Source organism: Dendrobium catenatum, unplaced genomic scaffold, assembly GCF_001605985.2.
Source record: "Dendrobium catenatum unplaced genomic scaffold, ASM160598v2 fragScaff_scaffold_1557, whole genome shotgun sequence".
In the NCBI taxonomy this organism is placed as follows: domain Eukaryota; kingdom Viridiplantae; phylum Streptophyta; class Magnoliopsida; order Asparagales; family Orchidaceae; genus Dendrobium; species Dendrobium catenatum.
Window position 1 is genome coordinate 5,583,121 of NW_021320019.1, and position 20,591 is coordinate 5,603,711.

Here is a 20,591-nt window from a genome sequence, read left to right on the forward strand (position 1 = left end):
ATAGCATTTGACAATAGAGAGAATAACAAAATAAAAGTTAAATATGCAAAAATAAAAACTAACCAAATCATACAGACAACATAAATCAGAGCCTACCATCCAAACTTCTCAGCTCTCTCCTTACCCTTCCCCAAGCCTAAAAATAAAAGCAAAAACACGAATGAGTTAACACAACTCAATATGCTATCTTAGCCTAAAATAGAAATCAATAAAAAAAAAAAAACTGAAAACTGAATTAAATCATTTAATGAAATTAAATAAATACAAAAATTAATCGAATTATAAACAAAATTATGAAAAAACTGTGAAACTAAAATACAATAAGAGATATTTTATGACGAAGACGATTTGTGATTTAGACTTATAATGACTCATGAATAAATTTTTTAACTATTATAATTAAAAATATCTTTTTTAAAATTTTGAGTTATAAAATTTCTAGTACAAAATTTTTAGTTTTTTTACTAGAAAGTTGTTTTAAGAAGCATTACTAAACCATCCAAATGAAGCCTTAGGGGCTATTTGGTATTGGATTGGATTTGACTTTAGTGGGAATTAGTAAATCCTATAAATCCGGATTTAGTAAATTATGAGGCTGTTAAATCTTGAAAACTATTTGGTATGACAAATGTTAAATCCAGTTAAATTTTGATAAACTATTTGACAATAGATTTTAGGATTTATGGCACTTAGAAATTTAAATATGAAGAAATAGTACTGAATTACATCAATAAGCTTGTTATAAATTCAAGAAAACTACATACCATATAATAAATCAAGCATTAACTCATATAATAGAAACCACAACATGCAGAAAGAGCACAAGATACTATGATAAAGTAATAATGATATAGACACTGATATAATATAATGTAATATAGGATTTAAGACTATTAGTTTATTTATATTTTAAATTCTATTTATGTTTTAATTTAATTAGTAGTGTAAATACAAATTACTTATCAATTATAATTTTAATATAATCAGAAAATAATTTAATCATAAAATAGCTAATTAAATTTAATTTTGATTATATTTTAATTATTAATTAATTAATTATTATTTATTAATTTTAATTATTATTACTAACTAATTATTATAAAAAAAGATAATTAGAATTTAAATTAATTGTCAATTAATTTAAGTATTTGATTATTTATTAATTATATTATATTATTAATTAGTTTTAATTAACTTAATTAAACTAAATTAATTTATGCATATATTCCTTGTTAAGTTCATCACTGCCTTCATAAGCCGCATGTTTTTTTCTTCTTCTTCTTTGGCTGTTCGTTGCCATTCGACTTCGCATGCTTTGCGTGAGATGTAGTTTTGAATGATTCGCTTAATAACTTCGTCCTTCATTGATGTTCCTTCCTGTCGGATTTGAAACCACACCTCCTAGCCAATTTTTGTATGATCGGAAGTAACGACAACGACAGGAGGAACAATTCTGCTTCAGGAGGGCACATATAACGCCCTTGCAATTAAAAAATCAAGCGCAATACACAAGAGATCCTCCCAAATCAAGCAACAGGCCTACCTCCGAACCCAAGCATGGCAAAATTACCTCAATGGAGGTTGAGCTCAGCCTTCAAACACCCCTAATCTTCAACTTTTGTACAGGGAAGCAACGGAGAGGAAAGTGAACTCGTGCAAATCTTATAAACCCAAAACCAAAAAGCAGAAAAGGCTAAGAAAATGCCAAATATCAAGAATAAAACAAATCAAGCTGACGAAATCAACAGAGAAAAAGCTAGCATTCCACCAAAACAAAAGCAGTAAAGCCGCAATGCAATGCAGTTCCAACCAAAACCCCATTTTTACTTCCAATGATCACTCAAAACCCAGACTTGGCAAATCGAATTGCCTCAGAAATGAACACCAATTACCCCAAAAGCTTAACCTAAGTGATAGAGATGATTACCTTCGATCTCACGCGATGAAGAAGAGTAATGCACTGGCGGAAGAACAGCAGAAATCCTTCGGCCCTAATGCTGCCAACTTTTGTTTGCCGCTGCTGCTTCACAGTGGCCCATAGGGCTTGCACGAAGCCATGGCACAATGATGCTTGTCTGCATTGGAACTCGCTGATATTCAGTGCTATAAAAACATTTAGGGTTTAGGCGAACGAGGTCGGAGAGGAACGAGGTCGGAGAGGGCGGAGAGGGCGGAGTTGCGACGTCTGCTATGACGGGAGCAAACGGGAATGAACGGAGTGGTTTTTTTGATTAAGTTAAGGTTTTGAGGTGGTATATTAGTAAATATGTAACTTTAGGTGTTTAATAGATAAATATGATAGTTTTAAGTGTTATACATGTAAAAACCCCTAAAATTTATTATAGAATTTAATAAATATATATGTTTTTTATATTTTCAAATTTGCGTTCGGATCAGGAATCTGTGATTTCAAGGCCGGGGCTTTTATGGGTTCCGTTTCTTCTTCGACGGAGATAAAGGGAGAGTATTGGTTGAATGCTCCGATCTTGTTGCGACTGTGGATTAAGCACATCGCCGGGCTCCTCGAGGAAGCCGGTGCGGTCTTACGCTCTCATTTTCCGCTTCTCATTCTGTTTTAGATCTCTCTGTCCCGTTGAATGCGGATTTGTTCTGCAAAGGTTGCGCCTTTTCTTGGTTTTCGTCGAATTTTATCCTATCATGCGTTGAAGCTCGCTGAATCGGAACATTATAGCGTTATTTTTCTGTGAATGATCGAGTGGTTCCAGCTGTTCTGTTTTCTGAAGATGGGGATGCGAGTTTTTAGGTTTTCTGAAATCTTTCATCATTTCAGTGATGTGATTCGAGCAAGAAGAACGGCTTTTTTATTTATTTAATGGACTGTATTTGTGTTCATTCATGAGTTTTGGGTGCTCATTGTTGGGAACTTACGTTGGCGCTCTCCTTGTTCAGAGGGAAGCTGGAGAAGGTGTAGGAGATTGTATACACGTTAAGTATTCTCTAACAAATAAGCAATTCTTAATGAATTTGATGGATAAGAGGGTTGATCAGAAGAAACAGCAGCCTGAAGATTGCCTTTTCCACAGGTTCTTTGTGAGACATGCTGAACACGGTTCTTCTTCTGATGCTGAAAAGATTTACACAAAGTATATGAGAAGTTCTTCGGATATATCTTCAGGGCGAGAGGAGATGGCTTCTACTAGTGGGATTTACAGTGAAGTTTTGGAGGAAGAATTTGTGAGGGACAATGGTTCAGTGTTGAGTTTGCAGCCATGGATTTTCAAAAGGGCAAAATGCTCCAAGAGGGAGGAGGACTCTTGTGCTTCTGTTTGCCAGAGTTTTGATTGGGGTTTCTCACATGGTTCTCCGAGAAGAATTGGCCCTAGCAGTAATTGTGTTGGTTCAAAAAAAAGGCAAGAAGAAAGATATAACTTTAGGCCTATAACTTCAGCTGAGAATATTTTTATGCCTCATCTTTGTAGCAAAAAAGTTTCTGTTGAAGAATACACTTTTAACTTTCATCCTTCTCCGCATGTAAAGGATGAGAGGCTATCTTGTCTTATACCAATCAGCAGAGAAACAATTGAAATGAGAGTCGATTCTTCAGTAGAGCAGACTGAAAATAAACAGGACAAAGAATCTGGCCCTAGCATATCCTCTCAGAAACAAGTGTCTTTTGATCAATTAGGCAATTCAATTAATAAGGATTTAACAACTGTGATCGGTGTTCCTAAGCTACCACCCCAAAAATTAAGAAAAGCAGAAAAAAAGTGTAAAGAAGCTATGCGAGGAAGCGTAGATACTTCTAGCTCCCAAAAAATTTGCAAGATCTCCAATGCACTAGGTATCACTTCCAGTTTCTCCTTTATTGCACAAATACTCTCTAACTTGGAGCTACGTGGTTTTCTACTGAATTGATCACAAATACTTGCTATTTCTTGTAGACTTACTTGGAGCTATGTGGTTTAATGCTGAATTGATTTTACTGAATTTGTATATTGCATCAATGGATCTCTTATGCCGTACCATCCAATACATGGAAGGTTTGGTAGAGAAGGATACTAGTCACATGTTTTAGGAATTATGAAGAATAGATTCTTCTATGGAAGTTTCGTGCCAGCTCCTCCAAAGTTTAAATTCATGTTGGATCATTTCACTTCATCCTTGCCTTTGCATCAATATATTTTATTTGTATTTTAAAACGTTTTGCATTGAATGCTTAACCCATCAATCTTTAAAATTATGCTTATGCTGGATACTCAAATTTGTTTGGAAGAAGTTAAATGGAAAGGGAAGAAATTAAGGATATTGGGAAGGCTATTAACTATTATTTGTTGGGAGGCTTAACAATAGGGAAGGATAGGATAATAGTGTAGAGAGAGTTTAAAAAATAAATAGATTATTGGGTTGAATAGGTTTATAAATGGGGTGATATCTATTAAGTGAACTATTAGCAATATCATTATAAATACCATTATAGCTTATGCTCTTCAAGTTGGTTTAGAAGATTGAAAATTAATTTTGGGAAAAGATGATGTCCTATGACACAATACATGCTTGAAAAAACGAGTTATCTTATTGGAGGTGATTTGAATGTACTTGTAGGTTCTATGTGTGAGGCTCGTGTTGGGTGTTAAATAATAATATGATGATTGGAATTCAAAATTGGTGGGTGAGAGGTTGTTAATTTCTTTAGGATAAAAGGATAGAGCATGAAAAGCGTTAATCTTTCAAGATACTTTGTTAAAAGTTGCAAAATTGAGTTTATACCTAAACGAAATTTAACCTTGGAGAAGTTACTAATTCAATTGATTCAGATTGTTGTAGAAGTTTTCATAGAACCTTGTCATGTAAAAGAAAACTTGTTGGTGGAGTAAAGAGAGAAAAAAAATGGATGTTAAGAATAAAAAATCTGCTTTTAAGAAGTGAAAATAGGTAAATAGTATTAAAATCTATAGTGATTTTAAAGAAGTTAGAAATCTTGCAAAAGGGGAAGCGAAGTTAGCTATGATGAAAATGTGCACAATTGTGAAGCTTTGGGTTTGAATGGGATACTTGATAGGATTTAAAGAGTTAAGTGTTATTAGAGTAGTTTAGTTAAGAAGGATTAAAAATAATTATATACTAAGATGATGTAAATGATTATAGAAAAAATATTTTTGTACCAATATTAAAAAATAAAGGTGATTCTTGAGATTGTGGTAATTATAGTATAATCAAATTCATTAGTTATCTCCTAAAGTTTTGGGAAAAGCCATGTGAACCTAGCCATTTTAATGGCAGGCCAAGTATGGCTATAGTGTTTGGACCTCAAACAGGCCTAGCCCGCCCAATGCCAACATAAAAAGTCCTTGCCGGTTAAAACTTGCCCTGCTGAATGATAAAGTCTACTAATGTAGTGGGGATGCTGAAGCATATAATGAAACATTGATAACAAGCTTGTGTTGTTTAAGTTGAAAATAGTTTGTGGTTATCGTGATATCATGCTTGTGTGCCTTGAGGCTTAAGTTGAAAATGGTTTGTGGTATTGTGTTGACAACTTAAATAGGTGCACGAGCCTTGCGGCTCATTTTTCTCTTCAATATTCATTTGAAAATCTGCTGCTAGATTCAATTCCTTTGGTTGAGGAATTTGCGTGTAAAGAATGCTCTAAGCTAATTTACACAATAGAAAGGCAATTTGAAATTCTACGAGAAATCTAAGTTATTTTCCCATCTTAAACTAGACTGATCCTTGTGGTACCCTTTATATCTTCTTTTATTGTTTTATGCTTATTGGATAATGTTAAACATTGCCTTTTAAGTTAATATCTTAAATTGCGTGACTATGTTGTAACTATGTTTTAGTTCTCTTTGACTGAAGAAAGGAAACAAAATCAGCATTTTCCATCTTGACATTGTTTACCTAGATTTTAATTTTTAACTACATGAAGACAAGATCTCTTGTGCAACTCACATTTTATTTACAAGGTCAAAGTACAAAAAATTCTCATATTTTTTTATTAAACTCAAAAACTATATTTGTTAACTATCTATCATGCCAATTTTATTTCCAAGACTCGCAATCTGTTTGTACGTTAGCTAATTTTCTAATAGCATTCTCCTGCAGGTTCATATGATGGAAAGCTACTTTTCCTTCTTGGGCTCGTTATAGGTGTTACATCTTCTGGTCTCTCAAATAAATGTGAAGTAGAGAAGTTAAAGAAGCTGTTGAAAGACAATAAAAACCTTGTTCAAGATTTACATGAAGAACTTGAGATGAAAGATTCATTCATTGTGAAGGAACTTGGTAATGAAACCGATGGAAACAAAGAACTTGAAAATTATAATCTTGAGAAATCCTTGGATGCTTTGCAAAACCAAAACTCAAAATGGCATGCTACCGATCTGAAGATGGATGAGTGCATGGCTAAGGTTGGGGAGAATGCAGAGTCATTTAGTGAAATAGAGGCCGAGCTTGAAGCTGAGCTTGAAAGATTGGAGCAAAACATCAATGCCGCTAGTATAGGGCAAACGACATCTGCTTTCATTGAGGTACTCCTCATCTATAAAAATTAAACTTATAGATGGTCTTGAGTCGTCATGCAAGTTTTTTTATGGTTGTTGATTGTGTGTTGCTTCTGTGGTTACCAAATATAATGTATATTGCATTCCATTTTTCCTTAAATTTAGGCTTACTAAACAATAATGGTTCTTTTGCTCAAAGATGCTAACTCCATGTCCTAGGAGATGTCATAAAGACTTCAGGGCTTTTATTTGTTCATGTATGGTTTTATTGGTTCTTGATTATGTATTATTTTTGTGATTGCTACATATAGTGTGTATTGTGATAGTAAACACTTGTAGAACTCAAGTGGAACTTCTCAATTTTAGTATTTCAGCAATATTTCATCATAAAACTGCAACAAGTCCAAGAGAAAAACAGCAAAATGATGTGAGAATTGATGAGAAACGAAAGGAAAACACCAAGCTACAGTTGATCCTCAATTCGAGAGGAGTATCTATATCTCTGAACTCTCTAGAAGCCACTAGAGCCCAAGAGCACCAAGCAAGAACCAAAATCAGCAAAGGCAAGGTCACACTAACCCTAATCCCCCCTTCTACTTAAAGCAAATAAAATAATACATCAAAAGAACAAAACAGCCCCTGAAATCTTAATTCCTTCCTAGTTGCCCCCTCATTTTCCTCAAATTTCAAATAGTTGGCCCCTTAGAGGGGGCCGACTATAGCTTGGACAAACCCTTGGTCTGCCTTGAGTAAACCAGGGCTAGCCCCTTGCCTAGGGCCGGCTGAACTGGTCCATTATGGACCGGCAGTCAGGTCTAACATATTGCATACCCTTTTTTTTCTCAAATTTAGGCTTGCTTGATAACAAGAATGATTCTTTTGCTCAAAAATGCTGACTCCATGTCCTATGAGATATCTATAAGACTTTAAGGTTCATGCATTATCAACTTAGTTACCTTGGAGAACAACATATGGTGGAGAACTAGTTTCAAGCTTTGAAGCTTGGGCATGATATGGTGGGGAACTAGTTTCAAGCTTTTAAATCCTTTACCACTAACTCTATCTATATTATTCCATCTGCTAACTTCCAGATTACATTCCCAAACTACCTAGCTTTATTTTCAACTTTTTTTATATTTATTAAATGATACTCTTAACATCTCTCCAATTTATGCTTGCTTGCATGGTTTTACTTACATTCATCTTAATGTTATCATTTTCACCATAACCATCAATCTCCCTAAAAAACTCCAAACAAAACCAATGAAGTGATCATGATAGGCATAGGATGATCATGTTTAGGTGTAGGCTAGATATGTAGAGAAAATGATAGTTTACCAGGTGGATATAATTATACTAAAGGTAATCATATTGAAGTTGTGTTAGAAATTAGTTGATAATTTTCTCTAAGGTCAAGTGGTGTTATGCCTTCATTATACTGTCCTTGACTTGCAAGTTCCAAACCAAACATATTTGCAACATGCTCGATATAACACATGTTACTCTCTGCATGTACTCTTTATTTTCTGATAGTTTACATTTCAGAATTAAATCATTTATATTCAATTTTGTGAATCCAATATGACATCTATTTTTGAATGTTTTGGTATCTAAAATTTATTGTGTGTGGTATTGAGGACCAACATGAGTTCTCAATGTTTCCTTGTAATTCACAGAGAGAGAGGATGTCTACTAAACTCTGCTTGGTTTTGCTTATTATGGTTTGCATTTGATATGCCAGTTATGACTCCAAAGTTGTAAAGACTTTATTTGATCCAACATTATTTGTGAAAAGTATAAAAACTCCACTGCAGATATAGATCAAGGCCCAAGCGAGTAAAAACATAATAGAGAGACTAATGCTTAGATATTTTCTTAGGGGTTATTTTATTAGGAGTATTGTGTGTTTAAATTGAAATGTTTGTATGGAGATAAATGTGTACAAAGTAAAAATTTGACATATTTGAAATAAAATCATAAATTTTTTTTATTTCTAATGCGGCCAAATTAGTTGCATTTTGTTTTGCTATCTTCATCTCATACAAGTGTTGCTTATCAATTTCCTGCCCATGTTCTTGCTTCTTGCTTGTGCTCGATGTCCTCGTAGATGCAACCTCACATCCTTGATGCTTCACCTCTGATTTTGAGCACGACATTGCCACTCACTCATCATCACTCTTTGTTCCCCTCTTGCATCTTTCATTCATTTTCAACTAAAATTATTTGGTGATTATTAGAGTTTTTCTTGCTTTATTCATGAATTTCTAATTTAAAGGCTCTATGTGGAAAAAGCGGTGCTTGCATTGGAGTGTCTTCATAGAGTAGGGATCACTTATTGATATTGAAAGTTGGAGAATGTTCTAATCAAGGATAATGAAAACATAATGCTTGTTGATTCTGACCCTCCACCAAGCTTCCGTCCTCCTAATTAAAGCTTGAACAAACTACTAGAACCTCTTTTTGCTTGGAAAGAAATTAAAGTATTATCTTTTTAGATGTAGTTAGACACCTTTTTGTGGGAGTAATTGAAAGTAGATGTTGTACTGGATCCTTACCAAGTTTTCGAAGCTCGTGCTAGTAGACTAGTACTTTAAATGAGTAGTCAAGTAGCTTCAATGAGTATTCGATTTTGTGAGTTCTTTAGGTGAGCTAAATATTCTAGTACTAAGGACTGAATGATCTGTCTTATTGGTGACTTGATGAGTTTAGTTCAATATGGCGTAAGTATTGGGTGACTTTTTTAAAAGTTTTAGGCTGGTTCATGACCTAACTAATATGAATATGAGCATATATTTCCTAGTTCTTATGTTTCTTCGGAGAAGCTAAGAAGAATAGGAGATTGAATCCAAGGAATCCAAATCGATCTAGGTGATTTGGAACATTTAATTTATAAGTTGTTCGCCTGTTTGGCTATTTGACAAATGGCGGGTGCGTCAATGCCTAAATTGTTAAATGCATGGTATCTTTAGTTTAACCTTTTTCATTGCTTGTTCTTTATTTATGGTTCTTTGATTTTCAGTTCTTTACTCTTCGTGTTCTTGCATGATAAGTACAATTGTCTCTCTAGCTTTATTTTATCTAGAGAGCTTAGGAGGAGATTACAGGCAACGATTAGTGCAGCTGCAATGGCTGTTAAGGCATCCATGTCTGTAGTGAAGCCACTAGCGATGAACGTGAAGGTTGAACCATTGGAAGAAATAGAAGGCGGTCAAGTGTAGGACCGTCCAATCGAGGTGCTTGTTGAGGAAGCCTCTAGGCCTGAGTAGGCTGCTACTGAGAAGCTCTCAAGAGAAGTATTGGTTGTTGTCGTTTGAACAAGCTCTATAACTATGGCACTTGAAGTTCGTCTAGACAGTGCTCCAAGGAAGGTTAACATTTTTCCATTGACAAAGGGGAGCGACGAGTTTAACATCTCGGGTCTTCTTTTATGTTAGATATCAAAGTTCAACACTCCATTTTTATTAGTTGCATTTTATACATGCACGCATGGAAGCATTGACGAGATCATAAGTGACAGCAAACTTGCAAGTGAACGCAACACAGATTTTTTTAGTACTTTAATTTTTATGAATTTTTTTGTAGAGAGAAAGAGGGACTCAAAGGGTTCTCTCACTACTTTGAAGGAGAGAGAGAGGCAATGAGAGAAATAACTTTTCTCTCTTTGTTTAAAGAGAAATAAAATAGAGAGTGCTTTCTATTTACAAAGAGAATAAGTTTTTATCACACTGTTTAGAGAGATTGAATGGCAGAGAGAGAGAGAGAGAGTGGGTTGAGGGATATTGAGTGACTGAGACTTTTCCTTACTTGTTTAGAGAGAAAGAAAGAGCTAGGGAGAAGTGGTGAAGATGAGGCTAGCCGCCAGCTAAAGCGCAAAGGCCAGAGACGAGTCTTCTACGTGAGGAGGAATCGAGGGAGAGGGGTAGAGGAAGAGAGCGGTGGCTTAAGGTGTGGCAGCCTGCTCGGTGGCAGGGAGGTTGGTGGGAACTTGGTTGTGTTCGAGTGGGAATAGAGGCGAGCTGGTGTGGGTTCGATGACAATCTGGCAGAGCAGCAGCTAAGATGGTTGGTGGCGAGCGTGTGTGGGGCTTCGTGTGGCCAAGGAGTTGAGAGAGGGGAGTTTGTTTCTGCTTGAGGGGTACATGGTGGTTGGTTGGGGAGTGTTGCTATGTAGGTTTAGGTTTTAGGTATTATTATTATTATTTTAATTTTTGTAATTGAAAAAGCACTTTGTATGTTGTACCCAAAGATTTCAATTTTCAACTTTTTATAAATTTTAAAATAATAATAAAATAATATATTATTAATATTAATTTTCAATTAAAATTCTAAAATTTAATAAAAAAATAAATAGATTATTTTAATTTGCCCATAGAATTCATTCTCATTATGTGCACAGGTGGATTTTTTGTCGTTTCTCTTGTACAGGAGTCTAATATGGGTGTCCTTTCCTAGTAATTTTGACGTTTTGTCGTGATGGCTTAGTTTGCTTTGCGAACACAAGACATTGGGGCGATTTTGCATAACTTTGAGCTTGTAATTTATAATTTTTGACCATAATTGCCTGAATTGAATGTAGGAGATTTTTCTTGATAATTTCAACGTTTTGGACCTAATGATTGTCTGATCTTGAATAGAAGATGTTCGGGCAATTTCATGGACATTGCGCCCATAGTTTTTCATTTTCAACTACATTCGATCAATTTGAGTTTGAAGGGCATTTTTTTTTATAATTTTGGTGCTCTAATCGTGTCAAGACAGTCTATTTTGCAAATGGACAACGTTTGAGTGATTTTGTACAACGTTGAGGCACTTCACACTTTTCATGCATCATCATATATGTTGATTGTCATTCTCGTCGAGCATGTGTGAATCGATCGCAAATCGTATATGGAGACTAAGAATTATTCGATGGCTTTTGTGTGTTGACAAATTGTAGCTTGAAGTCGGCAAAGAAAGTGATGCTTCCCATATGAAGGTGCAAGAACCACTATAGCGTTGCCTTATAGTTAAAAGAGGGTTAGTGGATTGAATAGAGCAATGCTTTCGGTCAGATCTAACCTTCTACTGTAGGAGTATAGCTCTTACATATTGAATTTTGATATAGTTTGAGCCTACACGATCTCCACCAAAAAAGTATTTGTAGGTTCTGCCTGATGCTTTGTGGATCGACGAGAGAGAGGGGTCTCATCATCATCAGGAGCTGGAGAATCAGCAGTTGTGGCTTAGTCGTTGAAGGTGGAGAGGAGAGGTTGTTGAGCTATGATCTCAAGGAGATCATGTAGATGTCCAGTGAGTGGGAACTTCGTACTAGTTTTAGATTTGATATGCTCAAAATGATGGATCCAACTTATAACCGTACCGCTTGTCACCTTTCTACTATCAACTTACAAGGATATCATCAAGGGAGGGCAACTGTTTATCCATTAGAACATCAAAGCTTTATTCAGATTGAAGGAAAGGGTAGGAATCAAAATAATGTATATTTCAACAATGTATGTGTCAACTATGAATTCACAAATATTGATTTAAACTTTGTTCAAAATTTTTTTAAACGGCTGCCTTCTGATGACCCGGTTAGTAAAGTAGATGTATTAGATTTGACTTATGTTCATAAAGGTAGAGGTGGACCTAAAAAGGCTTGGTTAGAAAATATTAAAAACGATCTTTCTGTAAGAGATTTAGATGAGAATTTGATCTTTAACATGACACAATGGAGAAAAAGGATTCATGTAGCTGGCCCCACATTTTAGTGGGATAAAAGCTTGTTGTTGTTATTGTTGTGGTTTCTTTCACCCATATTTTCTACTATCCAAACACAACTAGACGATTGAGATAGACTTTCCTGCAAAAGATCATCAAGCAAAGGAGCAAAAGGAATTTAAAACACAAACTGTAACTGAACAATTACATAGCTCTTGAGAGATGTAATTTTCAATTAATGTAAAATTAGTATCCTAATGGCATAAAATAATTAGATTCTTTAAGTAATATTGATTAAGAAACTATTTTTCATGGCCATACTAATCATTGAATTTATATAAATTCAACCAAAGAGCATATTCAATTTTCATCAAGTTAAAAAGACAGCCATGTCTATAAAACAGGTATTATTTCCATCATTAGAGGAAATGCCAAAATGTTGGAGCATCAAATAACTTGATACACCCCTTTTGTTTACAAATCTGAAATAACTTGCAGAAAAGCAAAAGCCTACTCTAATTAGCAGGGCTAAGCGCAACTAACTGCTATCAGAGGTCTGTTAATCGGGAACCTTGGGCTACTTTCAGATTGATTCCCTTGACAAATTTTTCTAGCGAGAACTTAAGAGTTGGCAGGCTAGTAATTTGGAAGATTAACCGAGTTTTGTGGGCGAGTAGTTTTGACGAGTAGGCGATTTCGTGAGTCCTTTTGGTGACTTGAGTATTCCGAGTAATGAGGATTGAATAGGTTCGTCTCTTTGGGTGACTTGACAAGTTCTAGTTTGGGGTTGACTTCAAATTTGTTGATTTTCAAGTTTGGCAAATATGGTCGACTGGCTTCAAGCTATCCATGGACATGAATCTTCTTCGCGCAACTCTTTTAGATACCTCGCAACCTGGAAAACGTTAGTTTGATGCATGTAGACAAGGGTGATGAATTGAAGAAATGTTTCGGTTTTCTTCACTGCTATAACCTCTAAATTCACGTTTGTCATGGAATGGTAATTCAATATAAGAATCCCCATTTATGAAATGTTGAGGAACTCCTGGAGCCTACTTATTTTAGGTTTCTGGATTGTGCTGGTCTTATCGACCCATTTGATTATGGTTTTCTTATCTCCCTATTCTTCTTTAATAGCTAAATTTTTTGTTTGTTTTACCTGTGGAAAGCATTTTGATTGTTTAACAAGGTCTCCTTGTTGAACTATGTAGCGATCAAAATTATTTGTTTCTTATAATGGTGAGGTACGGTTGCTTATGAAGGCTTCGTTTGGGAGAGCTTTTTTACTGCTTCTTACAGCAGATTTTTAGTTCAAAAATTATAAACTTTTTTTACTAAAAAGCAACTTTAAAAAGTGGTAAAAAAGCTGTCTCAAACGAAGCCGAAATCAGTTTTCAAACTTTGTGCTAGTATATCTTCAAGCTTATATTAGTTTTTCCCTGATTCAGCGTCTTCAAATCATGACCAGCAAAGAACACTTTACTCCTAGTGATCTGACCTTCAATTCATTTGGAGCAAGAAACCTATAAGAATACAAGCAACCTGTCAATTAGGCTTTATGAGTTCAGATCCTAGATGGTTGGAACAACCCTGCAATGTGAATCGCCTGTGTTGTGACTTGTGACATCTTTGTTCTGTTTATTTTTCATCAGTGCCATATCGGTGCACTGCCTAGATCAACAAGGATGAATTCGTTCGGCTTTCTGGCTATGAGTTCTTCGACCAAAACCCGGTGGCAACAACAATTCTTTGTGCCATGAAATGGCTCTTTTGCTGTCGAGGCAATGCTGCAAAATTACTCTTTTTGAGTGCAGCAGCTCTAAGCTGATAAATTTCTTCATAATCTCAATCTTTTCTACTACCACTAGTAGAAAAGATATATTGATGATATTTTAGTAAAGTTCAAACCTTTACATTCATCACTGTTAGAAATACCGAAAGGACATTTATGTAGCATTCAGTTAGACCGGTTGAACCAGCTGAACCAGTCCCTAGTGGATCAGTTCTTGTCTACAGGCGGAAGGGCAAGAGAGGGGGGGAGAGAGAGAGAGAGGGCCTACACACTAATTAAATATTGTATTGAAGGAAAAGTTCAAATTAGGGGTTGTTTAGAAATTTAACTTTTATCCTTTGCTTTAATTAGTCTTGTATTGTTAGGGTTTGGGATCATCTTGAATTGGAGGAGAGATTTGAGATATAAGGTTTATTCTTTTGGCTCTAGGCTTTGATAGAGATTTGGAGAGTTGTTTCTTCCTCTTGAATTGAAGAAACTTGTATCTTGTATTGTTTTCTTGTTCGTGAATTGAATAGAAGAAGTTTCCTTGAGTTTTCTTTCGAGTTTTTCTGAAATTTTTGCTTCGTCTTGCTGATTTCTCTCTGAAATCAAGTATTTCCCTTAGGGTTACTTGTGAACTCAATTATTTCCTATCACATTCCTTCAACATCAATCTTTCATCTAATTAATATATCTTATTCTTCTGTACATGACCAATATGTGATAGAACTGCTGCTGCACATATTTATTATAGCTTAATATTTGGCATTCCTGGTTGCAGCTTGATTCAGAACTCATAGCAGATGTTGTTCAAGGTGAATTGAGAGAAGATCTTCTCATCAATGGAGGTAGAGAATACTCGACGGACGAAGAAGACTACAAAGATGCAGGCACTGGCGGCACGGCGCAACCGTACAATTCAAATTACTCTGTATCTCCCAAGGAACTGACTCTCCGACTTCACAGAGTGATAGAAAGCAGGCTCGAGGAAAGGATCAATGAACTCGAGAGCGCGCTCGAGCAAAGCCAAATGAAGCTCAAGGTTATTGAAGCCGAGAGGTCGAGTTCGAAACCGCCATTTTCAAGCAGCGACACGGAATCCTCAAATCAAGATAGTCTAGAATCTTCGAAGCAAAATGAATCGAGCTTGCGATCGGATTTAGCCGGAGATGCATTAAATGCCTATGATGAAGCTTATGAAGAGTTCATCAGGTTAGCTGAGACTGAAGATGAGAAATTGCCCTCCTCCATTAGTACTATAGATAATAAGGAAAAGGCTTGGGAGCAGATAGTGTGGGGAGGAGGTTCATATGAAATTTCAGGTACAGAAGAAGAAGAAGAAGAAGATGATGATGATGATGATGGTTTTGATGAGGGGAAGGATTTGATACAGAAAATAGTGGAGAAAACCAAACAGGGATCACCTGCTTGGTTAAATGCACAAAGGATGCTTTTTTTGATGGATTTATGAATGTTTTAATTGCTCTAAAGGAGGGTATAACATATAGACGTTGCATTTAAAGATAATTTAAGTTATCTTTTCTTTCTATTTGGCCCAAATTGGCTGTCAAATTACGCACCTTAGTTATTGCTGGACTAGTGGCTTATTGCCAAAAAAATATTAAGAAACTATGAAATATTCATATTATGCTAAGTAAGCTGTATTTTAAGTTTCACTTTTAAGCTGAAATTATAATTTTTATTTAGTCATTATTTTTTATTTCTTTTAAATTATTTTTATGCTAAAAAATACTTTTTGCTACAACATTTTAAAAAAATTATTCTTAACAATAAATTTACAATTACCTTTATAAAAAATTATGACAATTTCAAACTTCCCTTTAAATTCCTAAATGATCAAATTCAATCATTAAGTATAATCTTATTACCCACAATTTAGGGTGGTTGGTGAACGAACAAGGTTGAAAATCCTTCTTCTCGGATTCGTATCTCCTCTATTACAGCTTCATCTCTTTAGTGGGGCAAAGTAGGTGTGAGTCTGCTGCTAATGGGTGGCCTCATTAGATTCCACCAAGACCGAGGGATTAATTATGCCGTCAAATACTTCCTTCGGAGTGGCAGCCGATAAATTCCCACATTTCAAAAAATGTGCAAAGCAAGTTGAAAATCTCTCATCCCGGATTCGTATCCCCTATATTATGATCTCACCTCTTCAGTGGGGCAAAAGCAAATGTGGGCCCAATGCCAGTGAGTGGCCTTGCTAAATTCCGCAAAGATTGAGAAATTAATTATGCCGCTGCCAAACATTTTCTTTAGAGTAACAACGGATAGATTCCTCGTCCGAAAAAAAAATATAATCTTATTCTTTGCTGCAAATAATGCATTGCTGTGAAGTCTCATTCAATTCATACTCAATTCAGCTGTATAATCCAAACCTGAGATCATAGCTAAATTTTAAGTAGGATGTTTAGATCCAAATATAGGATAAAATTCCCAAAAAAAAAAAAAAAAAAAATGGAAGGCTAGAGATTAATTTATAGGCAAATTTAAAATATGGGGGAACAAATAATAAAAGACAATAAGGCTTCATTTGTGCTTCAAAAAGCAGTAAAAAAGCAGTTCCAAACTACTAAACTACAAATCACAGATGTGTTCATAAAATAAATAAATACATGCTTTCAAATTATCACAAATCCAAAAAAAAACACAATTAGGTCTAGTTTTCTCAAACTGTATCCAAATTGACAAATGAGATTTTATAATTACCCTCTTAAGCTCTCTTATTTGCATAATCATCAGGCAAATCAAAATCATCCTTCAAGGTATTATGATCCAGATTTTCTTCAGTGCTGCCATACTGATTGATTTTGTTCAGGTTGAAATTGAATTGCTCAGAACCGCCACCAAAGCCGCCGGAACTGCTTCCCTGGTTTTGTCCCAAGGCTCCACTTGCATAGCTTTCACTCCCACCGACTCCTCCAGCCACATAATTGCCACCACCGCTCGCACCACCATAGCCACCGCCTCCACCATAACCAGCACCATCACCACCGCCGTAGCCTCCACTGTCATAATTTCCACCACCACCATAGCCACCACCTCCACCATAACCGGCACCATCACCACCGCCGAAGCCGGCGCCACCGCCACCATAACCACCACCGCCATAACCTCCACCACCATAGCCGCCACCTCCATAGCCGCCGCCGCCAAAGCCAGATCGGCGATCAGTAGCATAATTAACCCTCACCATGCGTCCATGGAGATCCTGTGCAATATCAAAACATGAGGTTTACGTGAATTCCAAAGGCTTCCTCACAATATACATATATCAAAATATCTTGCCCAAAAAAAATATCATAATGTATCCCAAAACTTCTGAATATGAGAGAGAGAGAGCCTAAAACTCCCAAAAAATAACACAAGTTAACTCAATTGTGGTGAAAATCAAGAATTAAAAAGGTATAAATCTAAAAGATTAAACTTGTAATGTGAAATTTGTGAACTTTGGAAGTGGAGATGAGAGAAGAAATGGTGAAAATTATAAAAAGAAGAATAAATATAACTCATTTACAAGAAATGCAAGAGACTAAATGAGAAGAATATTGAGGAAGGTTATAGGTTACTGTATGCAGAAATATAAACAATAACAATGAGGTTGGACTCACTCATAAAGGATAATAGAATTTTGGAAGTTTATAGAGTTGAACCAGTTGGTGATACGTTGATTGTTATTAAGATGATTATGGACAAAAACAAATTGCTTAGGCTGCTCAAATTCAAGTGGAAGATTGGTTAGATTAAAATAAAAAATTTGAAAAAATGTGGTTGACCTACCCACAACATATCTATAAAGAAGAATAGATTCTGGTACAGTGGGTTATGAAGGATTTATGGAAGATATGGACTAAGAAATGAAATTGTAATGGAAGAAGCTATACTTAATTTTATAGTAGCATATGATCTTATTAAAATAAACACATGCTTAAAAAAAGAGAAAATTATTTATTTATTTTAAAAAAAGTGGAGTCCCTATGCTCTTATTTGGAAAGAGAAACCTTCTTACAAAGATGATAAGGTAATCCGAGGAAGTTAGACAACACAACATGAGATAGCTATTGTGGATATAAAGAAATTTATCCAAAAAAATTATAGCAATAGAATAATGGGTGGAATTTAGAAGGCAAGAAATTGTTAATCTCTCAAGATGGGTTGATCAGAAAGGCAAACTAGAATTCTTTAATTGACTCAAACTTAATGTGAGACAAAATGGTTAATTTCATTAAGTGGATTGTTATATAAATTTTAGATCTAAAAAGATGAATAAAGAAAAGTCATTAGGCCATGATGACATATCCATTGAGATTTGAAAATTTACGGAGGATATTATTTGGATTATAAATATTTTCATAAGAGTTTTGAAAACAAAGAGAATGACAAATAATTGGAGTTATTTTGCTGTCAACATTTCGAATCATGCAATGAGGCTATATGACATAGTAACAAAATATAGCATTAAAAAATTACAATAATTTAATATCATGGTATGAAGATTTACTATAAAATCATTTTTTTTGTAAATTAATCAGATTAAATTGCTAATCAAACTAATGATATATATATAAAAAAATCTTTCATAATAATCAACAGAATAACAGATGTTAAATCCACACTACTCTATCCAAGCTAACTGAGCAGGATATCAAGGAAAGACCACTAATACAGCATATCTACTAAAGATAAAAATCACAATACCTTCCCATCCATGGCAGTTACTGCAGCAGAAGCCTCTTCGCCAGATGAAAAGGTTATAAAACCAAAACCCCTTGACCTCCCAGTTTCCCGATCAATGATAACCCTAGCTGAAAAAGAAGGATATCTGAATTGGTTATTAAAAAGCACGAAGGATGTCACAATGCAAATGACAGCAAATTAAGAAATCATACCCTCAAGAACTTCACCATAGCCCGAGAATACTTCCCTTAAACTCTGATCATCCGTGCTGTAAGATAGCCCTACATGATTGCAATAGAAGTAATAGAGCAGTTAGTGATTTTAGAAAAAAGAAATCGGAATGAATAAATAAATAGAAATCAAGGCAACACAACAAACCTCCAACAAAGAGTTTCGATGAAGACATCAACCGTACTGCCTGATATATAGAAGGCTTGGAGGACACAACATGCTTGAGAAGACTTCCGATTTTATTGGCAAAAGCCATGGATCAAATCTTCCAACAAAAACCGCATCAAAAATTCAAAATGCAGATAACAGAATATTAACATTACACATAAAAAACTTACAATCCTACATTAAATAACCTAAAACCACTACGAATATTTAGAAAAAAGATCTCATGGAATCGATGCAAAACCATACCGAGAGGACAAACGAATAATCAAACTAATAAAAATAATCCAACCAGGTAATTTTGACACATACGCAAGCAGATAAGCTACCATGAGAAAACAAAAGTTTAACCACACAGCAAATAAGGCAGGCAATAAAGAGTTCGCATGGAACAAAAAAGGAAAAAGATCAAAAAACTAGCACAAAGAATCACAAATTTCAACAGCCATGGAAGTTCAATCACTAGGCAGAAATTCGCCCCAAAAAACAATGAAGATCGAATGAGGAAATGGAAAGAGAGACGAGATATTGATAAAGATTAGGGTTCCGATTCTCTCACCTTCCGGTCGCCTCCACTCTCTCCACCACCTCTGGGCCAAAAACCCTACCTTCTCGTCCGGGAGGGTTTTGTCAATCGGCTGGTCGAATCCGTTTTATAGAAGCAATGGGAATATCCAGACCGTTGGTTGGATCATCGCCTCTCTTATATAATATTATTTTTAAGTATTATTTTTATATAATATTATTTAAATGCCATTTTTCGTTTGGTGACCGGACGTAATAATTCACCCTCTCAAAGTGAGTTGAATTCACCACACGATTTGATGTATTCTAAATGCGTCATACTATTTGGCACATTTGCTCATTTTAAAATTTTCAAGATTCGATGCTCCTATTAATTACATCTATTAAGGTTCTCCTTTATAAAATTCCTTCAGTTTATGCATTATGCGATGATTATAGTATGATTTTTTTATTTTTGTAATATCATATTGACAACTTTAACGACATGGCAAACCCTAAAAAATTTTGAATTCATTTTTTTGGGTCATAGTTGTCCGCTTAATTATAAGAATCATGCCCCTGAACATAGCCATATACAAAGCACAACATATAGGAGTGTCAAATCGGGTTGATGTGTCAGGTTTTTATTCGACCTGAACTTAACCCAACCTGAAAACAGTCAACCTAAATCCAACCCATTCAATAAATTGATCAAAAACACCAACCCAAACTCAACTCGCTAGCAACCCAAATGGCCAGAACCTGACCTGTTAACCCGTTTTGGTTTTACTTCTTTAATAACTCATTAACTATAAAGTTTAAGATATTTGATAAAAAGTAAGAAGATTATACCCACAAGAGAAAAAAATAAGAAAAGAAGATAATAACGAGATCATTTTCGGGTTAAAAATGGGTCGCGGGTCAACCCGATGCCGAAGGATTTGATAAACAGATCATATAGTGATGCAAAGTGAATAGCAAAACGCCAAAATAAGCATATAATTAGGGGTGTCAATTTCGGGTCACGGGTCGGGTTCGAGTCGAACCCGGAACTGACCC

General features: G+C 35.2%; 2 protein-coding genes across 2 annotated transcripts; one reads left to right on the forward strand and one right to left on the reverse strand.

The window, feature by feature from the left end:
- The first annotated feature begins 2,385 nt into the window (after nucleotides 1-2,385).
- LOC110111584 lies at nucleotides 2,386-15,486 on the forward strand. Its single transcript, XM_020843512.2, has 4 exons — nucleotides 2,386-2,535; nucleotides 2,911-3,802; nucleotides 6,067-6,491; nucleotides 14,719-15,486. Exons 1-4 carry the CDS (start codon nucleotides 2,476-2,478, stop codon nucleotides 15,406-15,408), a joined length of 2,067 nt encoding a protein of 688 aa, XP_020699171.1. The 5' UTR covers nucleotides 2,386-2,475; the 3' UTR covers nucleotides 15,409-15,486.
- A 978-nt stretch (nucleotides 15,487-16,464) lies between these two features.
- LOC110111589 (glycine-rich RNA-binding protein 1-like) lies at nucleotides 16,465-19,690 on the reverse strand. Its single transcript, XM_020843520.2, has 5 exons — nucleotides 19,588-19,690; nucleotides 19,011-19,128; nucleotides 18,845-18,913; nucleotides 18,654-18,760; nucleotides 16,465-17,166 (listed from the first exon to the last, which is right to left on the reverse strand). Exons 2-5 carry the CDS (start codon nucleotides 19,117-19,119, stop codon nucleotides 16,669-16,671), a joined length of 783 nt encoding a protein of 260 aa, XP_020699179.1. The 5' UTR covers nucleotides 19,120-19,128; nucleotides 19,588-19,690; the 3' UTR covers nucleotides 16,465-16,668.
- Between the last annotated feature and the right edge of the window lie 901 nt (nucleotides 19,691-20,591).